The 18,724-nt window shown below is 39.1% G+C and overlaps 2 protein-coding genes across 5 annotated transcripts in view; one reads left to right on the top strand and one right to left on the bottom strand.

The window, feature by feature from the left end:
* The window catches only part of PDZK1 (PDZ domain containing 1), a 38,432-nt gene extending 26,678 nt beyond the window's left edge, over window positions 1–11,754 (top strand). For both annotated transcript variants that reach the window (XM_059375960.1, XM_059375961.1), the window contains exons 7-9: window positions 1,244–1,474; window positions 8,850–9,140; window positions 10,642–11,754. In XM_059375960.1, coding sequence (XP_059231943.1) covers window positions 1,244–1,474; window positions 8,850–9,140; window positions 10,642–10,695 — 576 coding nt within the window. In that variant the 3' untranslated portion in view covers window positions 10,696–11,754. The remainder of the gene's footprint in view (window positions 1–1,243; window positions 1,475–8,849; window positions 9,141–10,641) is intronic.
* Window positions 11,755–11,922: 168 nt separating this feature from the next.
* GPR89A (G protein-coupled receptor 89A) overlaps window positions 11,923–18,724 on the bottom strand; it is a 60,547-nt gene continuing 53,745 nt past the window's right edge. For 2 of the 3 annotated variants that reach the window (XM_059375962.1, XM_059375963.1), the window contains exons 11-14: window positions 15,442–15,537; window positions 13,690–13,779; window positions 12,706–12,771; window positions 11,923–12,578 (exon numbers count right to left, since the gene is read on the bottom strand). In XM_059375962.1, the coding sequence (XP_059231945.1) occupies window positions 12,372–12,578; window positions 12,706–12,771; window positions 13,690–13,779; window positions 15,442–15,537 (459 nt within the window). In that variant the 3' untranslated portion in view covers window positions 11,923–12,371. The remainder of the gene's footprint in view (window positions 12,579–12,705; window positions 12,772–13,689; window positions 13,780–15,441; window positions 15,538–18,724) is intronic. The other variant, XM_059375964.1, reaches the window with a different exon arrangement.

The raw sequence follows: 18,724 nt of genomic DNA, 5'->3' as shown, positions 1-18,724 counted from the left end.
ACTAAAAGTAGGTTCTGTACAGGAGTGGGTGGCTGGTGGTGGGGGGAATCTTTGAGATCTATAGGTGAATCGAACAAACCAGTTCTTGGCACATACTAGGCACCCAAATATATGAAAGTGCATAAAACCTCATGAAGTGTTTAATGTTATGGTACTTCAAGGTCAGCTGCTACTATCTCATACAGCTGATTTGCCTGTTGGGTAGTGATGTCAGGTATTTTTGTATGTAATGAGTCACTGGTAACTTTCCACATTGTAAAGACAGAAAGAAATGTGGGACATTTGCAAGCATATCACTGAAAGCTCTGAAATTTAGTTGACCTGGATAACTTAGGAGTTCTTAACTGGTGCTACTCTTGTTTAGAAAGGAAGATGTGGTCTTGTGGTTAGTGAGAGAAATGATAACCAGAGGACCCTATTCTAATTTTAACCAGGTGGCTGAACAGTACAATCTGGGGCAGAGCACACATTGTACTCACTTGCAATTGCTTGATTTCCTACTCCTTGCCTAACAAATGTCCTGGATACTTGTAAGCAGTGATTTAACTGCTGATCCAGGATCTTATCATACCCAATCTACCCTATTAGTTCTCTCAGTTAAAACCCACAGTCTACTAAGCTTTTAATTCTTTTAAAAAAACCAGTCATGTGTTTCCTGTTCTAGGTCTCTTTTGTATTCAAGACTTTCACTCCCTTCTTCACATGGATGGTCTGAGAGAGGAGATGGATTAGAAGTATTTAAAGATGGTGAGGAGTTGGGCCTAACAGGAGTGTCAGCTAATGATTACAACAAAAAAATAGTAAAATGAGTACAACAAATTACTCTGTGTACTTCAGATGGTGATAAAAATATTGCTCTGTTGCACTTTCTCTGATGTGTTCAAGGAGCTCTGAAGACCATCTTATTGAGGAGGAAAGGGCCCGATGAACCTATTATGCAGGAGTTACAGGGCAAGTCACAGGAAACTAGCATTTTTGTTACTTATTTTGGGATCTTTGCGTGGCATTCTGTACACTTTTGGTTTTTGTGTATTTGTGCATTTGTTTACTCCATAGCTAAGCTCCATCTTTCTTTACATGTTTTGCGGTTGGGGTAGTATAGAAATTTTCCCAACCACAATCAGATGTATCCGCCAGGCTTATGGAACATGGGTGACACCTTGTGAATGAAGCTAGCACTTTTCGTAAAGTATAACTACTCATACTTACAATTAATGTTTTCTTCCACCTTTATTTTCAAAAGGCTCATTTTTCTCCATTTCTCTACTATCAAAGTCAAGAACTGCCCAATGGTTCCATCAAGGAGGCTCCAGCTCCGATGCCGGCTCCCACTCCTCCAGAAGTGTCAAGTCCAGATACTACAGAGGAAGCAAGAGATCATAAGCCTAAACTTTGCTGGCTGGTTAAAGGGGAAAATGGCTGTGGCTTTCACTTAAATGCCATTCAGGGTCAGCCAGGCTCCTTCATCAAAGAGGTATGGTCCTCTAGTTCTAGCAGCCCAATGAGCACAGCCACTGATGGCGTAGTAAAAAGCTTACATGAAGGCATACACTGAGGGTTTAAACAAATGCTGTCATGGTCCTCACCCTTTAAGACAGCGACTAGTACAGCCTAAGCTCACCCCTATTCTTTTTTTTTTTTTTTTTTTTAAAGATTTTATTTATTTATTTGACACAGAGAGATTACAAGTAGGCAGAGAGAGAGAGAGAGGAGGAAGCAGGCTCCCTGCTGAGCAGAGAGCCCGATGCGGGACTCGATCCCAGGACCCTGAGATCATGACCTGAGCTGAAGGCAGCGGCTTAACCCACTGAGCCACCCAGGCGCCCGACCCCTATTCTTTCTTTCTTTTTTTTTTTTTAAAGATTTTATTTATTTGACAGAGAAAATTCACAAGTAGACGGAAAGGCAGGCAGAGAGAGAGAGGGAAGGAGGCTCCCCGCTGAACAGAGAGCCCGATGCGGGACTCGATCCCAGGACCCCGAGATCATGACCCGAGCTGAAGGCAGCGGCCTAACCCACCGAGCCACCCAGGCGCCCCCTCTTTTCTTTTTTTTAAACACCTACTTGTCTTTAGATGCTTTCAAATCAAATAGAGTGATTCGGCGTGACTGTAGTTGACAGTCACTGTCAGCTCTGAGTGGGAGTGATACTTGGTAACTTACACATTTGGCATAATGTCCCTAGCCTGTAGGGACTGACCATGAGAAGACCATCCTTATGGCTCCTAAGTTGGGAATGCAGAAAGGGAACCTATGAAGAGGAATTAGTGCCTTCAACTCAGATCTATAGTATGACATTCAATCACTGTAATGCTACACATTTTTTTTTCTGATGCTTTTAATGATTTTTTAAAAAAATTGAAGTATAGTTGACATACAATGTTATATCAGGTGTACAACATAGTGTTTTAATAATTATATATATTACAAAGGCTCATCATTGGTTAAGTGTAGTTACCACTGTGTCATACAGTTATTAAATATTGTTGACTATATTCCTTAAGCTGTACTTTTAATTCCTGTGACTTATTTATTTTATAACTGGAAGTTTGTACTTCTTAATCCCCTTTGCCTATTTTGCCCATATCCCCCATCTATCTCTGCTTTGGCAACCCGTCAGTTTTTTTCCCTGGATTTGAGTCTATTTCTGTTTGTTTTGTTTCTTGGATTCTGCATATATGTGCAATCATAAGGCACATGTCTTTTTCAGTCTGACTTATTTCTAAGCATAATATTATTTAGCATAATATTAGCATAATATTATCTAAGCCCATCCGTATAGTTGTGAATGGCAGGATTTCGTTGTTGTTTTTTTTTTTTTTTTTTAATGGTTGAGTAATACTCTATTGGGACACATGCACACGCCACATCTTCTTTATCCATTCATCCATTAGTGGGCACTTAGGTGGTTTCCATACCTTGGCTAGTAGAAATAATGCTACTATAAACATAGGAGTGCACAGATCTTTTCAAATTGGTGTTTTTGTTTTCTTTGGGAAGATACCAAAGTGGGATCAAAGGGTCTTATGGTATTTCTAATTTTAATTTTTCGAGGAATCTCCATACTGTTTTCCATGGGGGCTGCACTGATTTACAATCCCCACCCGCAGCAACACTGGGGTTCATTCCCTTTTCTCCACATCCTCACCAATACTTGTCATTTCTCATCTTTTTGGTACTAGCCTTTCTGACAGGTGTGAGGTGATACCTCATTGTGGTTTTGATTTGCATTTCCTAATTAATAATGTTGAGCATTTTTCCTGTTTCCTGTGTCTCTTGGCCATGTGTGTGTCTTCTTTGGGAAAATGCATATCCAGGTCTTCTGTCCATTTAATTGGATTATTTGTTGTTATTTGTTGTTGTAGGAGTTTTTATATATTTTGGACTTCAACCCCTCATCAGATATATCATTTGCAAGTATCTTCTCCATTCAGTGGGTTGCCCTTTCATTTTGTTGATGCTTTCCCTCTGCTGTGTAAAAGCATTTTAGTTCGGTATAGTCTGAATAGTTTCTTTGTGCTTTTCTTTCCCTTGTCTGAGGAGACAGATCTAGAAAAATGTTGCTAAAGCTGATGCCAGAGTTAATTATTGCCTGTGTTTTCTTCTAGGAGTTTTAGGTCTCATATTTTTAGTTTTAGTTTTCAGGTTCCATATTTATAGGTCTTAATCCATTTTGAGTTTTTGTATGTGGTATGAGAAAGTGGTCCTGTTTCATTCTTTTGCATGTACCTTTCCTATTTTCCCAGCACCATTTATTGAAGACAGTCTTTTCTGTACCGTATATTCTTGCCTCCTTTGTTGTAGATTAATTGATCATATAAGCATGGGTTTATTTCTGGGCTCTCTACTCTGTCCCATTGATCTATGTGTCTACTTTTGTGCCAGTACTACACAGTTTTGATAACTGTAGATTTGTGGCACACCTTGAAATCTGGAATTATGAGACCATAGCTTTTTTTTTTTTCTTCTTAAGAGTGCTTTGCCTATGCAGGATCTTTGTGGTTCCATACAAATTTTAGGATCTTTCCTAGTTCTGTGAAAACCACTATTGGAATTTTGATAGGCATTGCATGGAAGCTGTAGGTTGTCTTAGGTTGTCTGGACATTTTGACACTATTAATTCTCCTAATCTGTGATCATGGAATATCTTTCCATTTATGTGTGTCATCTTCAGTTTCTTTCTTTAATATTAGTCTCACAGTTTTCAGAGTATAGGCCTTTCAGATCTCCTTCTTAGCCTTCACTGAGTTTATTCCTAGGTGTTTTATTCTCTTTGATGCAATTGTAAATGGGATTTTCTTCCTTACTCTATATGTTATGCTAAGCTCAACCACAGCATAGCTACCATCTGTCACCATACAACATTATAGCTGTACCTTTTACTTCATGATTTATTCATTTTTCCACCATTTTTGTATGTGAGAAAGTGGTCATTCTCTTAGGTAGCTGTCCAGTTTTCATATGAACTTTTATTGAAGGGACTCTCTGTTCTCCATTATATATTCTTCCCTCCTTTGTTGATTCATTCACCATATAAGTGTGGGATCATTTCTGGGTTTCCTATTCTGTTCTATTGATCGACATGTCTATTTTTTGTGCCAGTACTACTGTTTTGATTACTGTAGCTTTGTAGTGTATCTTGAAATCTGGGATTGTGATATACCAAATTTTCTTCACCCGTCTCAAGATTGCTTTGGCTGTTTTGCTTTCTTTTGTGGTTCCCCTATGAATTAGCATTATTTGTTCTAGTTCTGTGAAAAATGCTGTTGGTATTCTGATAAGGAACTGCACTGAATCTATAGATTGCTTTGGGTAGTTTGAACATTTTAACAATATTCTTCCTATCTATGAACATGAAATGTCTTTCCATTTGTTTTTGTCATTTTCAGTTTCTTTCATCAATTTCTTTTAAGTTTTCAGAGTACAGGCCTTATACCTTCTTGGTTAAGTTTATTCCTAGGTATTTTACTCTTTTTTGGTGCAATTGTAAATAGAATTGTTTCCTAAATTTCTTTTTCTGCTACTTTATTAGTGTATAGTAACACAACTGATTTCTGTGTATTCATTTTATATCTTGTATCTTTACTGAATTCATTTATTTTAATTTTTTGGTGGAGTCTGTAGGGTTTTCTATGTATAGTATGTTATCTGCAAATAATAATAATTTTGGATTTGGATGCCTTTATAGTCTGATTCTTACAGCTAGGTCTTACAGTGTTATGCTGGGTAAAAGTGCCAAGAGGGAACGTTGTCCAATTTATTGGCTTCTAAATTTTCGTAATAGTTTCTTATAATCCTTTTTATTTCTATGGTGTTGGTTGTGACTTCTTTCGTTTCTCCTTTTGAGTTCTTTTTTTTCTTGATGAATCTGCCTAAAGGTATACAGTTTTGTTTATAGTTCAGAGAACCAGCTCTTGATTTCATTGACCTTTTATGTATGTGTATGTATATATATATATATATATATATATATATATATATATATATATATATTATATATGTATAGTCTCTATTTCCACTCAGATCTTTTTCTTTCTTTGACTAACTTTGGACTTTGTTCTTTTTCTAGCTCTTTTGGACATAAGGTTAAAGTGAAATGTTCTTGTTTCTTGAGGTAGGGCAGCATTTCCATAAGCTTCTTAGAACTGCTTTTACTGAATCCCAAAGACTGAATTGTGTTTTGTCTCCATGTATATTTTTTTAATTTTTAAAAAAGATTTTATTTATTAACTTGACTGAGAGAGATCACAAGTAGGCAGAGAGGCAGGCAGGAGAGGGGGAGCAGGCTCCCCACTGAGCAGAGAGCCCGATGCGGAGCTTGATCCCAGGACCCTGAGACCATGACCTGAGCCGAAGGCAGAGGCTTAACTCATTGAGCCACCCAGATGCCCCATCTCTATGTATTCTTTTATTTTCTCCTTGATTTCTTGGTTGACCCATTGTTTAGTAGTACGTTATTTGTGTTCTTTTTAGATTTTTTCTTGTGATACCTAGTTTCATACTGTTGTGGTTGGAAAAGATGCAGGATATGATTTCAGTCTTAAATTTATTAAGACTTACTTTGTGGCCTAACATGAGATCCTAGGGAATGTTCAATGTGTACTTGAAAACAACGTGTATTTAGCTATTTATTTTTATTTTGTATTTAGCTATTTTGGATAGAATGTTCTGTATATACTTGTGAAGTCTATCTGGGCTAATGTGTGGTTCAGAGTCACCATTTCCTTTTTAATTTCTGTCTGGATGACATATTCATTGATGTAGGTGAAGGGTTAAAGTCACCTATGATTATGGTATTACTGTCAGTTTCTTGCTTTATGTCTATTAATAATTGCTTTATGTATTCTGGTACTCCTGTGTTGGGTGCATAGATATTTACGATTGTTATGTTGGACTGTTCCGTTTATCATTAGATAGTATCTTTGTCTCTAGTTACTGTCTTTGTTTTAAAGTCTATTTTATCTAATGCAAGCATTGCTACCTTGGCTTTATTTTTGGCTTCGATTTGCATGGTGTGTTTTCTAGTCTGTCACTTTTAGCCCGTGTCTTTAAGGCCTGAAGTGTGTCTCTTATAGGCAGCCTATAAAGCAGTCTTGTGTATTAAGTTGATGGTTAGTTAATTTCAAACTTTTTTTTTTTTTTTGAGAGTGAGCAAGTGAGAGCACACAAACAAGCACAGGGGAAAGAGGGGCAGAGGGAGAGACAGAATCCTAAGCAGGATCCATGCCCTGTGTGGAACCTGATGCAGGGGGATTGATCTCACAGCCAAGATCGTAACCCAAGCCAAAATCAAGAATCAGATGCTTAACCAACTGAGACATCCAGGTTTCCCGAATTCAAATACATTCTAAAAGCCATACATTTTTATTCCTTTCCCTCCACATTTAGTGCATGTCTTATTTTACATCTTTTTATTTTGCAAATCTTATTTTTTAAAAGATATAATTGGTTTTACTACTTTTGTGTGTTTCAACCTTCATACTAGGTTTCTACTACCTTACTATATTTTTGTTTTTATTGGTGAAATTTTTTCCTTTCATAATTTTCTTCTAGTTATGGCCTTTCTTTTCTGCTTGGAGAGGCCCTACATTTCTTGTAAGGCTGATTTAGGGGTTTTGACTTCTTTAACTTTGGTCTGGGGAAACTCTTGCCTTCGATTCTGAAAATAATCTTGCTGGGTAGAACATTCTTGCATGTAGGTTTTTTCCTTTCAGCCCTTTGCAGGCTAGAGGGGGAGTGGGATTATATATATAATCCCAAAGTTTCTACTGAAAAAGCAGTTGACAGCCTTTATGAGATTTCCCTTGTATGTAGCTAGTTGCATTTCTCTTGCTGCTTTTTGGATTCTCTATCTTTTAATATCTTTGACATTTAAATTAGGGTTCATCTTGCTTGGGATTTTCCTGGATGTCTGTCTCCTTCCCCAGGTTAGAGAAGTTTTTAGTTATTTCTTCAAATAAGCTTTCTGTCCCTTTCCCTCTTCTCCTTCTAGGGTCCTTATGACATGAATGTTACTATGCTTGATGTTGTCCCAGAGATTCCTTAATCTAATCTCAATTAATTTTTTTTTCTTTTTGTTGTTCAGCTTGGGTGTTTAACTGTTTTTCCAGATCACTGATCTGTTCTGTATCATCTGCTGATTCCCTGTAGTGGTTTTAAAATTTCAGTTACTATAAAAACCAATCAGAGATAAAGAATATATTTTCTATTTCTTTAAGTTCTCACTGAATTCATTTACTCTTAAGTCTGGTGAGCATCTTTATGACCATTACTCTGAACTCTTTCTCAGGTTTGTTGCTTATCTCCGTTTTGTTCTGTTCTTAGGTTTTGTTTTATTTTTTCATTTGGAGCATATGCCTCTGTCTCATTTTGTCTCCCTTTTGGCTTGTTTCTATGAATTAGACAAACCTTTACCTCTCCCTGTCTTAAAGAAGTAATCTTGTGTAAAAATGTCCCCAGTGTAGACTGTGTGTACCTAGTGGCTTTGGGTGGAGCCAGCTCTGGTGGCATGGCTGAAGCAGGCATGGGCTGGGGTGATCTTGGGGTGCCTATGCCATGACTGATTTGGTGAGACAGCTGAGGGTGTCCTGGTGTGTGCTATAACGGGCCCACCTTGAGCTGGTGTGAGCTAGGGTCGAGGGTTTGCTGTGGTGGCAGAATGGCTAGAGCACCTGGACCCTGGGCCTGTCTTACACTGTCAAGGTGCAGAGGGAATGTAAATAGTGGTATTTGCTAGTACCTGTGACCCTGGAGAGCTACAGCAGTTTCCCTACCATTTGGAGGATGCTCCAGGGTTAGTAAAATGGTTCCCTTCATAGCCTAGTTGCTCTTTAAACTGCTATTTTTTTCCCCTGTGCCCCAGGTCTGGGGAATCTATGTGCAGATTCCTTCATGCTCTCCCTCCCTACTGCAGTCTGTAGTGTCAAGGGTGAGGGTTTCATCATTATTGTCTCCATCTCTCCTGCTGTCCTCTCTGTGATCTAGCCTATCTATATATATATATATATATATTTTTTTTTTTTTTTGGTGCTGAAGCCGCTCCATCAGCCCTCAGTTCTTCAGGAGGAATTGCTATTTATGTAGGTATAGATTTGGTGTCTGTAGGAGGAGGTGAGTTCAGAGTCTCCTTGTGCTGTCATTTTGGAGCCCTCTTCCCAATGGTACTCATTTGAGTATGGAAGTTGGAGCTTTCAGAATCAGAAAAGCATCATAGCACCTTTCTTCTATATCTCAGGGAGAAATAACATGGTTAAGAATACATTTTCAAGCTCTTCTCTCCTCTGAAGGGAAGCTAATCTAACATTCTTTTATCCATGTTTGGAAGTAGTAATTGAGAACCTCTTTTCACAGGTACAGAAGGGCGGCCCCGCTGAGCTGGCAGGGCTGGAGGATGAGGATATCATCATCGAAGTGAATGGAGTGAACGTGGTGGATGAACCCTATGAGAAAGTGGTAGAAAGAATCCAGAGCAGTGGGAAGAATGTCACATTCTTAGTCTGTGGAAAGAAGGCCTATGAATATTTCCAGGCTAAGAAAATCCCTATTGTTTCCTCCATGGCTGATCCACTGGATGCCCCCACTGATTCCAAAGAAGAAACACCGGCAGAACCAGAGCATGATTCACACATGGCAAAAGAACGAGTGAGTGATGGTAGAATTCCTTCAGTGATGTAAACTATCAGGGAATGATAAAGTCCTTAATGAGTACACTTCAGATCGAGGTTTACCACAGATTTCCTAGAATACTAGAAAATTACAAAGGCAACAAGTAAATAAAATTGTTTTGGTGGAGAGGAAGTGGTAGGAGGACAAGCTACTTTTTCACAGCATGGAGTTGACAGTAACTCCTCAGATAGATATCAATAAATAAAAGCTTAGCAAAATTATAAGGGAACCACCAGAAGAACCTGAATCAGACTCTGTATAAATTCTGGTTCTGCCACTTAACAGCCTTGCAAATGGATTTATTTGATCTTGCTTCACTTTCCCCACCTGTAAACCAAGGATGACTTGTAGGATTATTATTAGGATTATATTAACTAAGACTATTTTAAAAATTACTAATTTTTAATTTTTAAAATTTAAAATCGATTCGTTTCAGAGGCAGAGTTTGGTGATTCATCAGTTGTGTATAACACCCAGTGCTCATCACATTAAGTGCCTTCCCTAATGCCTGTCACCCAGTTACTCCACCCCCCTACCTACCTCCCCTCCGGCAGCCCTGTTTGTCTCCTATTAACTAAGCTTAACGTGCTTCAAACAGTACCCAGTTAATAATGGTAAGCATAAAATGCATGGTTTTTAAGATAATTGGTAGGTATTTGTGTTTTATTAGTAGGGAGGAATAAGCATTACTCTGTATTTGTATTAAAATCCTTGGTAAGTCTATTTTTGTCCATGTTCATAGAAATGTATGGCAAAGCCAAGACTCTAAAAATTTTATATCATTCTTCTTTCCATTAAATTCTATTCCATTTACATTAATTTTACGGATTGGTCATAAATTAAATACTATTTATTAATGAATTGAATACACACTTAGTTTAGGGTGCTATAATAAAATACCATAGACTGGTGGCTTACAAACAACACACATTTATTTTTCTGAAGGACAAATTTGATGTCTGGGGAAGGCCCTCTTCCCAGGTATAGGCAACCAATTTCCCGCTATGTCCTCACATAGGGGATAGGGGGCGGGTTCTTTACAAGGCATTAATCCCAATCACAAGGGGGCCACCCTCATGACCTAATCACCTCCCAAAGGTCTTACTGCTTAATATCATCACCTGACTTTAGAATTAGTATTTCAATATATGAATTTTGGGGAGATACATTCAGACCACAGCACACACCATAGCCACTGACCTTGCATTCTTGATTGCTCAACAAAGAAAGCATTCTATGTGTCTTTAAAAAATTTTATATTTCCATAGCAAGTCAATAATAGGCCTGTGCTAGCTTTATAGAAAAGATATACAGATATTAAGAAATGTTAGTGTCAAACAGCAAGCTGGAAACAAAGCCAAGTGTAAAATTCAGGTTACCTGGCTTCTAGTGAGTGACTCTACTCCCTGCCTTAAGTCATGCAACTGTTGCCATTCACGCTCTCCCACTTACAGATCTTTTGTTTTCTTTTGCACAGGCATACAGTACAGCCTCACATTCTTCTTCCAATTCTGAAGATACGGAGATGTGATGAGAGCAAATAAAGGCTTTGGCCGACAGCTGTTTCTGGGTATTTAGTAGGAATCCTTTCCCTAAGAATGAGCTGCCACCCATTTACTGTTTCTGTTAGAGAGAAACTCCTCTGGGAATCGGTTCATCATGTGGGACTGTCTTCTGTTGTCATTTGTCTTGGGGGTGACTACTGCAATAGATGGCTTATTTATGGTCAACTTAAGGCGGGGACCAGATTCTTTTCATGTGATCTCTTTCAAGCTTTCAGCTTCACTACATTTCTCTGTATGACAATTATCTCTTAATTTTATAGGCTCCCTGAGCACTAATGATGATTCATAAATCTGTATATGTGAGAGCTGCTACAAAGTTCTGAGCAGATAAGCCTATTAAGACTATGCTTTTGTAAGAATGCTGTGGCTGCTAAAATAGATAGGCCATTAAGAATGACTTTAGAGGGCACCTAGGTAGCTCAGTGGGTTAAGCCGCTGCCTTCGGCTCAGGTCATGATCTCGGGGTCCTGGGATCGAGTCCTGCATCGGGCTCTCTGCTCAGCAGGGAGCCTGCTTCCCTCTCTCTCTCTGCCTGCCTCTGTCTACTTGTGATCTCTCTCTGTCAAAATAAATAAATAAAATCTTTAAAAAAAAAAAAAAAGAATGCCTTTAGAGTATATTGGAATCTTCCATGTTAGCTGATAATGTCTTAATAATGCTTTTGTTTTTGGTAAACTTGCTTTTACGCTTTAACCTTCATTTTGTCTCCAGAAACCCAAAACATGATAAAATTCGGAGTAAGATCTTAAGAGACTTCCTGGTAATAAAACTAAGGATTTCTTTAAATTGCATTTCTCAATGTTCTATAAACTTTCCAGCATTTTCCTTTCACAGGTGGAGAAAGTAGGGGCTAGAATAGGAAAATTACTTATTCCATTTAAGAGTTATTCATTGTTTTACCCCACAGCATGAGGGAGAGATGGAAAGGGAAAAAAATGAGACATTGTCACCAAATTGAATGTACGGTAATTCACTCTCAAATAATACTAACTTAAAAGGAGATCAATAAAGATAATATACCTGAATGCTCTCTGTAGAATCTATTTCAGTAGCACATTGTCCCGTCTCCAGATAAGAACAGAGAACCCGTTGGTTATTTTAAGGGGACAGGGTCTGGCACGGGGATGCCAACCATGTTAGCTTGCACAAGCCCACTACACCAAGCTATCCTTGAGAAAATGAAGCTAAGGCCAAAGGGTTACAATCTGATTTTAATGATAGTCAATATCAAGGGAAAGCCACGTGAGTCTTGAACAGAAATTCTGGGAGCCTCCTCCCTGTGAGCCTTGAACAGTTATTCTGGGTGTTTGGCCCAGCCACCTGAGACTTCCCCTTATCCCAGAGTTCCAGTGTATTCCCTCCATCTAGTTTCTTGGCTTTCCCACCCCATTTCTCCCTGTGTTGCACCAGCTGACGCTCTCAGCTGAGTGCTAGCTTAAGTTTACTTCAGGCTCTCATGTTCTAGCCAATGCTACTCATGATCACAGTATCCACAGAGGAGGAAGACGTAAGCTGAAGGTAGAATATGCTACCTCAGCAGTTTGATTGTTTAAGAAAAGTTAGGCCCTGGTCCCATCCATTTTTTCTCTTATATCCAAATTCTGACACCACTGGCCTGTAGCAATCTGTAATAGGCATGAGTTCAAGGTGCCATATGCTTTTCTGGTGCCTGTTTGTGAGCCAAATAGAGGAACAGTATGCTGGAGAGAGCACTGACCAGGAAGATCACATCAAACCAACGGTGATAGAAGTTGAATTGCAGCTCTCCGAGGACTTCGGTGATTATGGTGCGGTATTCCAGAGGCATGCTCATTCGAATCAGTAGCACGGAGGAGACAAAGTACATCCCCTGTAAGTCAATCCGGAAGTCACTCTGAGTGCAGTGAAGGACCAAAGGGAATTGCTGAAATACTGAGAAGTATCAACACTTCCGGGACTTTACAGTTGTGAGGATAAAACTGGGTCATCAAACTTACCATTATCTGTGCTAATAGCAGGACAATGACGTTGGAGGACTTACTGCTAGAGATGGCATAAAAGAACTGTCAAGAAAGGGAGAAGAACTTAGGCAGTGCTGCTAGATTCTTGGGTCAAGAACGTTAAGTAGCAACAGTTAATGAGAAGTGCCTCTTCCCCATAGCAATCCTGGACAGAAAACTGATATGATTAATGCTGTTAAGAAGAGAGACAGATTGAGAGCGAAGGATCCAGCTACGATGTCCCCAGAGGGAGGGTTGGTGGTTTTAAGAATTACATTACCACACGGAAGGATTCCAACTGCTATCAAAATTTTCAGAAACTATGTGATACATATGACTGTCAGATCACTATAGAATATTCAAACGGATATCTAGGCCACCCCAAGCCCTTGTAATTACTAGCCTCCTGAGCTCTTTCCAAAATTGTGCTAGATACCTGGAGAGCCCTTCTCTTCTCTAACTTCTTCACTCCTTTCATTCAAACAACTCTTGGATCTTGGGCTTCCTTATACCTCTTCTCCAAGAGAAAATTTACCTTCTGCCTCCACAAAGCCTTTCTATGTTGATCAGAAAATAGTCAAACATTCTGTTTCTCCTACTTACATGTCCTCCTTATAAGTGGCTCTTAAAGTTACTCTAACATCAAACAACTATCTTGTTCATCCATTCCAAGTATCTCTGGAGCTCCTACCATGTGCCGATTTCTACTCCTAGATTCTGGTGCCACATCAGTGAACAAAACAGGCCGTGAACTCATTCTATGACCTTTGGTACATGTACTCTTCTGACTGCCGTATGATATAAGTCCATCACCATTGGTTTATTGAGCAGTTTCACTTAAAAAAAATTTTATTGTACGTCTTTTAAATATTTGTGACTGTTTAAGTTCTCCGAAGGCAGAAATCTTAATCAGGTAAAATTTTCTCATGATGCCACATGAAATGTCGCAAATAATACCTTAAACTCAGTGCTACAACTTACCTTGGTAAGAGTGATCAGTAAACCTCTGATAGATGTGACGATGATTATTCCAACCAGAATGAAGGAAATGTGCTGAGACCAGAACTTCACCTGCCACCATAAAAGAAAGGAAAAGTACGAGTGAAATCTCTGTTGAGAGACATGTGAAGGCTATTCTTCTGATGCATTCTGATCTCTTATGTGACTGAGAGGGAACTTCATTAGGCCCTGCCTGATTTAAAAAAAGGAAGAATGCAGTGGATATCTTCATAAGCAGACTTAATCAAAACTTAGGACAGCAGCAAGCAAGTGCAGTGGTGATGAAAATAACACCAGTCAAAGAAACACAGATGGAACTAATGGCACAGCTTCGATGTGTTAAGTAAAAAGCACTAAAACTGCACTAAAACACTTCGATGTGTTAAGTAAAAAGCATTAAAACTGCACAATTTTTTAACATCTGTGAATGTAGTCCCCTGATCACCCAAAACTTAAAGAAAAATTTCTTTTTATAATAGAAGAATATGTAAATAATCTCAGCTATTGGTCTAGGAAATAGTTGCCCTTCACTTGAATCACATGATATGACCTTTTTCTCCTCTTGGTTTGCTTCAAAGTAGGAAGGCAGCTTTGGGACCCTGTGCTTGATTCGGGTCTGAAATCTGAAAATTATCTGTGGGGGAACTGCTATTACTAATATCTAAAAGATGTTATTCAGAATTCTGAAGCGTGGCGTATACAGATGGATTACAGATGAAATAGACACCACAGCAACTAGCCTCAGAAAGTGCTGATGAGGAAGAACACTTCTAATAATTGAGCCTAGTAAAAATTGTAAAAGAGGAAAAGAGAACCATATGTGGCAATAGTGAAGCCTATTTTATGGTATAATTTATAAACTACTTGGAGGAAAGATACCATGCTCCCTCACATGAAAAAGTTTACACTATTGATCTAGCATCAAAAAATGGGTACTCTTGAGTTGTTCGTCAAGGACTGGAGCTCAGTTTGCTCTAGTTTACTCTCATTTTATCTAACTACTCGGAGCATATCTAGCTGAGGCGGATGGCTGGGGGGAGCGTGTGGTGTGTCACTAGATTCACAGCATAGCTACATGGCCCTCAGAGGAACTAAGAGGATTCTGGTCTTACTATCACATCAAAGTGCTAATCAGCTGGAATCACTGGCCATTTATACATATATACACACATAGATTTAGAAAATATATTCTATAAATAAAGACATTAAACTTAAATTGGGACAAGAGTGTGTTTAACGATAGTGGTATTATAAAACAGGTAGAAAGAGGATTAAAACTGCACAGGTTTCAGTTACCATCTTTAGCTCAAAGTCCACATTAATTAATTGGTAGTTTTTTTTTAATAGCAGACATAATTTCACTTCTAACATGAAACACTAATTGGTAGTTAATTTTCTACTAGAGGAATCAAAGGTGAGTTTTGGATTTGACGATGTCATGTATCACAGAGAGAAGTATCCAATATTTGGTGGGGAGAACCTGGGGAGGGGTAGTTGGCTACAGAAAAGCACAGGAAGACTACAGAAATAATCAGCATCTAAGATAATAATAAGTACCAGCCATCACTTATGGTTTTATGTCCTTCACAAATTTGCCATATGAGTATGTCAAAAAAATAGGGAAGAGTGGGAAGAACAAAGGCAGAAGAAGAAAGGAATTAGAACCCTAACAATTGTAATTTATAGCAGATAAAATTGAAATGTCTCAAACCAGGATCTTGGTACAACTCTTACATCGAACTGGATCCCCAGATAATTCACAGTGATCTCGATGCCTCTTGTGACAGGATCAGTTTTCCCAACTCGGTCAAAAACGATATTAATCGTTGCCTGCAAAGACATGGACCTTTATATTAGAGCATCTCAATAATCACTATTTCAAAAAGTGACACAAAATAATTAATCAATATAACATGTCTTACAGGTGGGTATTCCTAAAAAATGCAGTACTGGTCTCAATCTAAATCACATATAAGACATTTATTTTGGCTACTCAACAGACAAAAAAAGTTGTTATCTACCCTATCTTTCTTTTCTGTAAAGAATAAAAGGGAAAAAGGCTATGGCATAGACATCTTAATTTCACAGAAGTTAGAAAGGTAACATTCTGGTGGATAAAGTCTGAGTAAGAGAGTCAAGAATTCCAGGGTCATTCACTCTGATTATTTTCTGAATGTTCTAAGAGCAATCCCTATAATGAAAAGAGAGAGCTAACAAACCAACAACAGATTACACAGAATTGTGAAAAATACCCAATTAATCCAAAAGAAGGCACAAAAAAGAAAAATGAAAAAAAGAACAGATGGGATAAATAAAAAACATGTAGCAACACAGTTGTTTTAAATCCAATCATATTAATAATTGCATTAAATGTAAACAGTCTAAACTAGTAGCTGGCAGACTCTGGCACTGCAATGATAGTAGTCATAGATGATGTGCAGATTCATGAATGGGCCTGGCTGTGTTCAAATAAAACTTTATTTACAATGGCAGGTGTTGGCTGGATTTGGCCTATGAGCTGCAGATGGCTGAATCCTGTTCTCAACATGCCAATTAAATGGCAGAGACTGTAAGACCTGTAAGACTGGTTAAAGAAGTAGAACCGACTATATGTTGCTTACAAAAAAACCACTTTATTTATTTTTTTTTAAAGATTTTATTTATTTATTTGACAGAGAGAGATCACAGTAGGAGAGAGGAAGGGAAGAGATCACAGAGAGAGAGGAAGGGAAGCAGGCCCCTGCTGAGCAGAGAGCCCAATGTGGGACTCGATCCCAGGACCCTGAGATCATGACCCGAGCCGAAGGCAGCGGCTTAACCCAATGAGCCACCCAGGTGCCCACAAAAAACCCACTTTAAATATAAAGATACAAATAGGTTAAAAGTAAAAGAATGGAAAAAGACACATTATGCTAACGCTAACCAAGAGAAAACTGTAAGGTCTATGCTAATATAAAAGTAGATTACATGGTAAAAAATATTGCCAGGGATGAAAACGGTAATTTCAGAATGATAAAAGGATCACTTCAACAAGGAGTATACAATGACCCTAAAGAAGCAAGTACCAAATAATACTTTAAAATACATGAAGCAGGGGTGTCAGAAGATGGTGCAGTAGGAGGATCCTGACCTCATCTTGTCTCACAAGCACATCAAGGTAATAGCTACCTCTGTACAGCTATGAAAATCACCTGAAAACCAGCAGAACAGACCTTTCGCAGTTAACTATTGAGAGGAAGCTACACTGAAAAGGGTAGGAGGAGCTGAGTCATACCTGGGAACCAAACTCCCCGTGAGACTAACCATAGAGAGGAGGGACACCACAAGCCCAGGGAAGCAGAGAGGATCAGACCCCGAGCAAGGTACCCTAGGCAGTGGGGTGATGAGTTCCCAATAACATCTGGCTTTGAAAACCAGTGGGGATTAACTTTAGTATCTTTTAAAATCAGCAGGGCTTAAGTCCAGGTACTTTTAAAATTAACAGGGCTTAATTCTGGGAGAGCCAGAGGGCAATCAAAAACCACCTGCTCTTAAAGAGCTAGAATAAATAACAGCCTGAGAGACAGCACAGAAACAGCAGTTTGAAAAGTGCTTGGGTATATAAAAGATATTTATTTACTAGTCTCACCACGTGCTGGAGGGCCAGGGAGTCTTCTCTTCAGGAGACTTCCAGAACAAAAGTGCTGGTGGGCACCATTTCTCTTCTCCTCCCCCAGCCTAGAGAGCCAGACACTTGTGGGAACTAGCACTAATACTCTACCTATCCTCCTAGTGCCCTGTCCCAATTTTCACCTGGGGACCTGCCTGCCTCAGCAGGTGGTCCTTCAAAACCACTCCTGCCCCACCACACCCTGTAAGCAGCCTCAGCAGGGACCCATACCACTCCAAAAGTGACTGCAGCCCCGGAGAGAGAGAGATAACTCTAAATATCAGTGTGTCCACAGTTACAAAAGCTGAGCCTCTCAGTTGGCTATGTAGGGACTAAACCTTGCCCAGTATGACCACAGCAGGCAAAGCAGGTCACTGTAGCCAACTAAGTAAGGCAAATGCAACTCAGCCGCAACAGTAGAGTGCATGCTGCCCACACAGAGACCCTCTTGGAGCACCTGGTTCTAGTGCTTGGGGGCACTGCACTACAGGGCACTATAGGACCTAGACACAAGGCCATTACTTTCAAGACCAGGAATCATAGCTGACCCCCTAATACAGAGAAACAAATAGAGAGCTAGACAGAATGAGGAGATAGAGGAAAATGGCCTAAATGAAAGAACAGGACAAAATCACAGCAAGAGATCTAATGAAATGGAGATAAGCAATACGTTTGGATAAAGAATTCAAAGTAATGGACATAAAGATACTCAATGGACTTGAGAAAAAAATGGATGAATTTAATGAGAACTTCAATAACAATATAAAAACGAACCAGTCAAAGGTAAAGAATTCAGTAACTAAAATTGAAAAAAACACACTAGAGGCAATCAACAGTAGATTGGAGGATGCAGAATGGATCAGCAATTTGGAAGACAGAGTAATGAAAGCAATCACGCTGCACAGCAAAAAAGAAAAAAGAAAAATAATAAAAGGGAACAGGTTAAGGGAACTCAGCAACACCATCAAGTGTTATAACATCCACACTATAGGCATCCCAGAAGAAGAAAAGAGAGAAGGGGGCAAAAAATTTGTATGAAGAAATACTAACTGAAAACTTCTCTAATCTGGAGAAGCAAACAGGTATCCAAATCCAGGAAGCACAGAGACCCCCTAAAAAGATTAACACAAAGAGGTCCATACCAAGATATGTAATAATTAAAATGGCAGAAAATGATAATTTTTTAAAAAGATTTTATTTATTTGACAGAGAGAGATCACAAGTAGGTGGAGAGGCAGGCAGAGAGAGAGAGGAGAAAGCAGGCTCCCTGCTGAGCAGAGAGCCCGATGTGGGGCTCAATCCCAGGACCCTGAGATCATGACCTGAGCCGAAGGCAGAGGCTTATCCCACTGGGCCACCCAGGCGCTC

The sequence above is a fragment of the Mustela nigripes genome, chromosome 14 (assembly GCF_022355385.1).
Source record: "Mustela nigripes isolate SB6536 chromosome 14, MUSNIG.SB6536, whole genome shotgun sequence".
In the NCBI taxonomy this organism is placed as follows: Eukaryota; Metazoa; Chordata; class Mammalia; order Carnivora; family Mustelidae; genus Mustela; species Mustela nigripes.
Note: the sequence above shows the minus strand (reverse complement) of the source record. Positions and strands in the feature narration are given on the sequence as shown.